Raw genomic sequence first — 9,277 nt, forward strand, 5'->3', positions numbered from 1 at the left:
TATGTGTCAGCCCTGTGATGACCTGGCGACTTGTCCAGGGTGTACCCCGCCTTTCGCCCGTAGTCAGCTGGGATAGGCTCCAGCTTGCCTGCAACCCTGTAGAAGGATAAAGCGGCTAGAGATAATGAGATGAGATGAAAACATTTTGTCAGCGCATTTCATGAACCAAGTTATAGGATTTGTTGACAACTCGCATCGAGTTCGTTACACTTCTACCCGGCGTGAAGCACATGTGGTTGTGACGTCATCGTAAACAAACCCGTTCTACTCATCCAGACGACTTCGCAACGGCTCCATTGCCAGATTTTTTCACTCTGGAACCCGTTCTCAAAAGATTTTGTTTTGGGGCACCCAAAACGCCGGTGCCGTGTGGACGCCAGGCCGAAACGATAAACAATTTTATCAGATTCACCTGAATCCATTGCCGTGTGGACAGGGCCTTAATCTGCTCAAAGGAAGGTCAGTTTTATAGCTTCTCTAAAGAGCTAAACTGTTTTCAGCTGTGCTAACATGATTGTACAAGGGTTTTCTAATCATCCATTAGCCTTCTGAGGCAATGAGCAAACACATTGTACCATTAGAACACTGGAGTGATAGTTGCTGGAAATGGGCCTCTATACACCTATGGAGATATTGCACCAAAAACCAGACATTTGCAGCTAGAATAGTCATTTACCACATTAGCAATGTATAGAGTGGATTTCTGATTAGTTTAAAGTGATCTTCATTGAAAAGAACAGTGCTTTTCTTTCAAAAATAAGGACATTTCAAAGTGACCCCAAACTTTTGAACGGTAGTGTATAATTATATATATTATATATTTTTTTACACACACACACACACACACACACATATATATACATACATGTATATACAGTACACATACATACACATACACACAGGGTGTCCCCCAAAAATGTACTCACTCTTTAAATTACAATAAATGCATTGTTTATTGACTTAGAAACAAGATTAATGGTTAAACGCATACATAAATGGATAAATGCATGTTTACAAATGTTCAAACTGACGACCACTGCATTCCAAACACAGCCAATATTGCGGACCAATGGATTCAGCAGCATTACAAATCATTTCATTTAGAACTGCGAGACATTGTTTTTCAATTTCCTCTTTCATCTCATCAACTGTTGCTGGTTTTGAGCCGTAAACCTTATCTTTAAGATATCCCCATAAAAAGAAATCCATTGGAGTGAGGTCTGGGGAACACGCAGGGAATTCAACACTACCTCTTTGCCCAATCCATCTGTTCGGAAAACGTGAGTACATTTTTTGGGACACCCTGTACGTATGTATGTACTGTATGTATGTATATTATGGCTAAATTTGCTGAACATGAAAAGAAGCTGTAAGAAAAAGATGAATCTTCCAGATGAATAATACTACTTGTTTTTTGTTGTGTGAAAGACAGACAGACTAAAGGATGGACAGGCTGAGAGAAATTACTTTGAAGGACCTGCTTTTCATGCAGGGTCCTAATTGTTATTATTAAAGTCACTCTAAATATTATATGATTAAAGGTAGACTGCCTTTCAGATTTTTCAAGTGTCAGCCATAAAAAGAATTTTCCCTGACACCCAATTATTTTTTTTAGTGGACTGAAAGCTACCGAATTCAAATCACAGACTTCCAATTTTATTACTTTAAAAAAAAAGAACAATTAATGAATTTAGGGCCACGTGGCCCTAAATTATCTGCTTTTTTGTGGCTAATGCCTCACAGAAGCGAAGCGAGGCAGTAGCCACTATGTCATCATGTTTTAAGAACGTGAGGGTAGTATCTCACTGGGCTGCGACAGCCCGCGACTAGTTGGAGACACAACAATTGCGATAAAATATGCAAATTAGCGACAATTTTCACTTGGAATCACACTGAATTGATATTCGCATATTTTACCGCAATTGTTGTGTCTCCAACTAGTCGCAGGCTGTCGCAGCCCGGCTTTCCCTCGGCAGGCAAGGAAGTAGAGGAAGCCTCACGGAAACTGACTTGAGAAGGGTTTGCGACGGCTTTGCGACACCAGCGATGCATTTGCAGCTATTTTGAGAGAAATTTTGTCGCACGAATTTTTTGAACATGTTCAAAATTTCAACGACGAAGGAGCGACACTTTGCGAAGAAATTGAGAAGCCCCACGAATGTTTCAAGACACACTTGAAACTCTCTCGCGAATTACGTTCGAAATTTGTCGCAAGCTGTCGCAGCCTAGTGAGATACTGGCTTAAGAATGAGTGTAACAATTGTAATGCGTATGTGCATGCACTATCACCAGAACGGCGAATCGTGATCTTGTGATATGAACAGTTGATCTCGCGTTATCAAAGGTACACAAGAACAAGTGGTGAAGCCGCTATGTCATCGTGTTGTAAGAATGTAAGAATGAGTGTAACAATAGCGAAACTTCGTAACCAATCAGCACTTATCCTGATCAAGTTCGATTACCCGTTCTACTTCTTGATAAACTTCAAAACCAATCAGAACCAGAAATGAAATGAGAAACCTTGTTACAACTTCATAGTATCGGAAGATAATCGGCAGATAAAAAGATAAACGAAATTCACCTCGTGGTTCGCCAAGGCTACCGATTCGATATCAAGTAAGTGGTGTTTATTTTAAGAAAAGTTACCTTTTGATTATCACAGCTTTTGTTTGGTCCTTCTGAAAGGTCAAATGAAAGTTTTTTTTAGCAGATGTATTGAAAAGCCGATATCAAACTTCTGCTATTTGCTTTAATTTTTTCATCTCATCTCATCTCTCATTATCTGTAGCCGCTTTATCCTGTTCTACAGGGTCGCAGGCGAGCTGGAGCCTATCCCAGCTGACTATGGGCGAAAGGCGGGGTACACCCTGGACAAGTCGCCAGGTCATCACAGGGCTGACACATAGACACAGACAACCATTCACACTCACATTCACACCTACGGTCAATTTAGTGTCACCAGTTAACCTAACCTGCATGTCTTTGGACTGTGGGGGAAACCGGAGCACCCGGAGGAAACCCACGCGGACACGGGGAGAACATGCAAACTCCACACAGAAAGGCCCTCGCCGGCCACGGGGCTCGAACCCAGGACCTTCTTGCTGTGAGGCGACAGCGCTAACCACTACACCACCGTGCCGCCACTAATTTTTTCATTTAATTTTTTATTTTAGAGTCTTTACACTACACTTGTGAACCAAAATGTGCTCATTAGTACTAAATAATGCTTCTAAGACAATTCATGAACAAGTGTTTTCTTCCTATTTTGAAAATTGATATATTTCACAGCGGGGCGTCACGGTGGTGTAGTGGTTAGCGCTGTCGCCTCACAGCAAGAAGGTCCAGGTTCGAGCCCCGTGGCCGGCGAGGGCCTTTCTGTGTGGAGTTTGCATGTTCTCCCCGTGTCCGCGTGGGTTTCCTCCGGGTGCTCCGGTTTCCCCCACAGTCCAAAGACATGCAGGTTAGGTTAACTGGTGACTCTAAATTGACCGTAGGTGTGAATGTGAGTGTGAATGGTTGTCTGTGTCTATGTGTCAACCCTGTGATGACCTGGCGACTTGTCCAGGGTGTACCCCGCCTTTCGCCCGTAGTCAGCTGGGATAGGCTCCAGCTTGCCTGCGACCCTGTAGAAGGATAAAGCGGCTAGAGATAATGAGATGAGATATATTTCACAGCACTGTATTTTGAACAAAACACAGTAAACAAAATTGGTAACCAAAATTCTACGAGCCCTGATGCTGCTCACAGCTTGGTGATGCTTGCAAGAGATGAGGCGAGTATCATTGATAACATGTACTGTATATATGCTATATTTACTGTATAGACATGGGATCAAAAAACTATTTTTTATAAACAGTAGCCACATATACCCATAGGGTACCTTTTTTTTTTTTTTTGCTTTACCATGATGCAATACAAGGTACTACATCATGCATCACATGGTGGGCTTTCCCTGTTCATGCAAGTCATTGTGGGATACAAATTTGAAACAGGAGAGAAAAATGGAGGATGTGAGTGTGCGAATGAAACGTAAAAGACCGACTACAGTAACGGAAAGCGAGAAGAAATGACGTTATGTTGCGAAGGAAAGGAAACGCAGGACCAAACTAATAAATATCAGCAGTCAGCGAGCACCTCGGTGTGGTCAGCTGTTCATTAAGCGACAGCGATGTAACTGTCAGTGCACGGTCAAAGGTAAACCTGTAGATGGCAGTAATGCAACACTGTGGATGCCAGCTGCTGTAAAACCCAAAAGAAGAAGAAGGTAAACCTGCGCATGCGCACACGGACTTCCTCTGTCTGCTTGACTGCACGAAGCAAGCAATTTCATGCACATTATTTGCTCGGGAATCCCTTCAAATTAAATAACTTCCCAGTCACAGAATGGCCTGATATTTTGTGAGATATTACAGAAATAACCATATATCACAATGACCAAATTTCAGAGGGAACTATATTTCATCGATTTTATGAAATCGAAAGGCTGTCTACTTTTAAATTCCCACTTCTCCATTTCAAGTAGTTGAATTGTCACTGCAGCAGTTTTACTCCATTCATAGACGATGAACACATGACAGATGCACTTGGAAAAGCAGTTATCAGGGTGAGGGGTGGTGAGTTTGGAGCATTTTTAATTTGCATATTCATAAGATCTGGATTTTTAATGAGGGTGAAATTGTATGTGCTTTTGTGCCTTTTTCTGTTGTATAATGACATATTGCACCACAGAAGCGCCACACCAAGCATTTTATTTCATATTTAATACATAAAACATAGATTTTCAAATAAGTGTTGGTGCACTTTAATCAAACACGCATGATATTTCTGCATCTTGTACAAGTACCAGACAAGTATTATACACTTACTTGATGGTCCCATCTTCAATAAAGATGTCAGCATAGAATGACTGGTCATCATTCACAACTTTCCCTCCTTTAATGATGATCTGATCACTCTGCAGATTGAGAAACACACATCAAGACGCAAGTTTCAGTCAGAATTGTCGCATCGTACATATTAGCCTTTGTTCCTGACTGGCATATAAATAAATGCATGCATGCTACAAAGCTGTCTCTCCATTCCACTCTTACGCCACTAAATCTCTTTCCTGTAGCCTATGACCCCATCCACCGCCACACACCCCTGATTTTTCTCTGCACTCCTCTCTCCAAACAAGTGCATTAAACCAATTAGCCGTGAAGATGACTTCCTGAACCCAACAACATTTATTTCCACCATGCTTCACTGCATGCATCTCAACTCATCCCATTACTACAGTACATGCATTTTTTTTTTCCTGCCTGTGCTTTGCACACATATCTTAAATATCTGTTAGTGGGGATAATGGGTTGCTTCAGAAAACAGATCATGCTGGTATAGCAGTGTAAAACAACTGTATTTAAAAACAAACAAACAAACAACCAAAAAAAAATCCATGAACAGATCTCCATCACCCGCTGCAGCTGTGAAGCTGTGCAATATATTACACACACAGGCCCTGTTCATGCTTCAAGATCACAAGAGAGAAGAAAGATATTCACACACACACACTAGTCAGATGCAATAAGGCCACTCTTTCAGGGCTGAATTGATATCTGAAATGCTTTCGACACACACACACACACAAAAAAAAAGAAAAAGGCATGCCCTTAACAAATAAAACCTCATTCCTAAATCTGGAAAACCTGGAAAGCCAGATTTCTAGGCCACACACTGGGACACGCATCATTTACAACACAGGCCAGATTACATATTCATTTTATAATAATAATAATAATAATAATAATAATAATAATAATAATAATAGTGAAAGGCGGATTTAAAGCAGAGCCATGACACAATGAAGCCCTGCACTGAATAAATACGAGTGTAATCTGCATGGCGCAGTAAAAATCATCTCATCATGATTTCCTGATGTTTTAGATAAACCGATCGCACACCAGTCGGATTCTTCTGGAGCTGTCAGACTGTAAAGGTTGTCTAGACACACTGAGATTGGAACCAGCGCCATCACTGCACATGGATCAGAAAAAGCCGCCGCTTCCGGTGAATCTCCTCCCGACACAGACACCCACACCGACACCCATACAGACACCGACACCCATACAGACACCGACACCCATACCGACACCCATACCGACACCCATACAGACACCGACACCCATACAGACACCCATACCGACACCGACACCCATACAGACACCGACACCCATACAGACACCGACACCCATACAGACACCCATACCGACACCGACACCCATACAGACACACCCATACAGACACCCATACCGACACCGACACCCATACAGACACCCATACAGACACCGACACCCATACAGACACCCATACAGACACACCCATACAGACACCGCCGCTGCTTACCGTAGCACGGGACATGTTCTTCTTGCCTTGGAAAGACATAGCCGGGAATGGCGAGGTCCTGGGGATGAGATGAGATGCGATGCGGTGTGTGTGTGTGTGTGTGAGAGAGAGAGAGAGAGAGAGAGAGAGATGAGAGCGCAGTGATGGAGCCGGGGAGCGGTGCTGCGGTCACTTTCAGTCGGGCAGCAGCTGTAGCGCGGTGTAATGTGGGATGGATGGAGCTGAACAATGCGACCAGAGTCCTCCTTCTCTCTCTCTCTCTCTCTCTCTCTCACACACACACACACACACACTATTCTTCCCCTCCTCCCTTCAACATCCTCCTCTAGCAGAACACCATCTGCTTACTGAGTGCCGCACCCTGCTACCGGACCTCCGGGAGACCATCTGGGGGTCCCTGGAGAGTTATCTTGTTTCTAAATATTTCATTTTACTTGGCTGCTATTATTATTATTATTATTAGTAGTAGTAGTAGTAGTAGTAGTAGTAAGCAGTCTTCTTTTTTTTAATTGTTTTCTTGATTGTTTCACTTTTACATCTATCCATCCATTATCTCTCGCCGCTTATCCTGTCTTACAGCACTGAAAAAAATGGCCTGTTAAATTAACACAAAAGAATCTTGTACATCGGTTGCACTTATTAAAATCATATCCACTAAGCCCAATTAAGTCATGTTCTGTTTGACGAACATGACTTAATTGGTCTTAGTGGATATGATTTTAATAAGTGCAAACGATGTACAAGATTTTTTTGTGTTAATTTAACAGGCCATTTTTTTCAGTGAGGGTTTGCGGGTAAGCTGGAGCCTATCCCAGCTGACTACGGGCGAGAGGCGGGGTACACCCTGAGCAAGTCGCCAGGTCATCACAGGGCTGACACATAGACACAGACAACCATTCACACTCACATTCACACCTACGGTCAATTTAGAGTCACCAGTTAACCTAACCTGCATGTCTTTGGACTGTGGGGGAAACCGGAGCACCCGGAGGAAACCCACGCGGACACGGGGAGGACATGCAAACTCTACACAGAAAGGCACCCATCAGCTGCTGGGCTCGAACCCAAAACCTTCTTGCTGTGAGGCGACAGTGCTAACCACTACACCACCATGCCACTCATTATTATTATTATTATTCATTTTTATACCAGTTATCCCTTGTGGGTCATGGGTGAGCTGGAGCCAATCCCAGCTGACATTGGGTAAGAGGCGGGGTACACCCTGGACATGTCACCAATCTATCACAGGCCTACCACAGAGGGATAGACAGCCATTCACACTCACAGAATAGCCAGTTGACCTAATCTGCATGTCTTTGGACTGTGGGAGAAAACTGGAGTACATAGAGGAAACTCACACAACCATGAGAACATGCAAACTCCACCCAAAAAGTCCCCGGTTGACTGGCATTCCCGAACCTAGAACCTTCTTGCTGTGAGACAACAGTGCTAACCACTGCACCACCATGCCACCCTATTATTATTATTATTATTATTATTATTATTATTATTATTATTATTCAGTAGTAGGAGTAGTATAGTTCAATTAAATAAAATAATATTTTATTTGTTAATATATCATTATATGTAATTATACATTATTAATATATAGTTTAATATAAGAAAAATATAAAAATATTTTTATAATATAAAAATATATTATTTTAATATATTATTTAATTTAATATATATTAATATCTCATCTCATTATCTCTAGCTGCTTTATTCAATTAAATTATAAGTAGTAGTAGTAGTAGTAGTAGTAGCAGTAGTCATAGCGCAATTAAATAATATATTATTTAAATATATTTTATTTAATTATATATTATTAATATATAATTTTAATATAATATAAGATATACAAATATTTGTATAATATAAAAATAGTATATTATTTTAATATACTATTTTATCGAATATTTATTATTAATATATTCAATTGAATTAAAATAATCATATTATTATTATTATTATTATTATTATTATTATTATTATTATTATTATATTGCACTACATGTAGGCAAATACACTGCACATAAATTTAATGCAATCCTACTCGTAAAAGGCTAATAATCAAGCATCATTTTGTGTGCTGCAAAAAAGGATATGATGCATTTGCAGATTTTGATTTTTTCACTGAATGATATTACACTATTAGCTTCATAGTTGCTCTGCCAGAACTCCAAACACATGCACAGAATAAAAGGTTGGATCTAGTGCTTTAAAGATGTTCTCTTCAGGATTTCAGGGACGGCCCTAAACCTATTTAGAAAGCTAAAAACTTATCACTATCCCCAGGAACTACTAGTGTATAGCAAATAGATTTGTAGATATTTTGTTTTAAGGTATATGAGATACGTCGACATAAGCTATAATTATTTAGGAATGGGATACAAGGTTAGAACTGGGATGGGAATTGGGGTGGCCACCCTGTAGACACACACCTGATAACTAATATCTCTGTAAATGAAGCTCACAAATACTGACAACCCACATGTGTATAAACAGTAGCTACATCAAAAACCAACAAAGAGCGCAAGAAAAACTTTATAAACCTTGGTCTTACCTCCTGTGTCCCTCCACACACCTGCTGGTCTTCTGATGTATACGTGATGGTTTGCTCGTGTAAACCAGGCAACTCTGTTGCCTCAGATCTGGATGGTGGTGTGTGGGTACTGCTTTCACTGAGTGTATGCGAATAACGTCTGTTCCCAATCTGTCTTCTGGCAGAGTTCGGGCTGAAGGACTCGAAATTGAGAGTTTTATTTTCAAAAGCACCCTCGACACTGCAGAACATGCCACCTAACATGACCCGTGGTTTGGGATTGCTCAAACCCAACCCAGAGAGCAGAGACCGCTGCTCAGGATCCTCATCAGACAGTTTCCTCTCAGCCAT

At 41.1% G+C, this 9,277-nt stretch overlaps 1 protein-coding gene across 3 annotated transcripts in view; it reads right to left on the minus strand.

The window, feature by feature from the left end:
- dpysl4 (dihydropyrimidinase like 4) overlaps positions 1 to 9,277 on the minus strand; it is a 33,343-nt gene extending 24,066 nt beyond the window's left edge. The window contains exons 1-2 of one of the 3 annotated variants that reach the window (XM_060939047.1): positions 8,948 to 9,277; positions 4,866 to 4,954 (exon numbers count right to left, since the gene is read on the minus strand). In XM_060939047.1, coding sequence (XP_060795030.1) covers positions 4,866 to 4,954; positions 8,948 to 9,277 — 419 coding nt within the window. Of the gene's footprint in view, positions 1 to 4,865; positions 4,955 to 6,381; positions 6,421 to 8,927 lie in introns of those variants that run through there. The other 2 variants (XM_060939046.1, XM_060939048.1) reach the window with 2 other exon arrangements.

This window comes from Neoarius graeffei, chromosome 14 (genome assembly GCF_027579695.1).
Source record: "Neoarius graeffei isolate fNeoGra1 chromosome 14, fNeoGra1.pri, whole genome shotgun sequence".
NCBI classification, from domain to species: domain Eukaryota; kingdom Metazoa; phylum Chordata; class Actinopteri; order Siluriformes; family Ariidae; genus Neoarius; species Neoarius graeffei.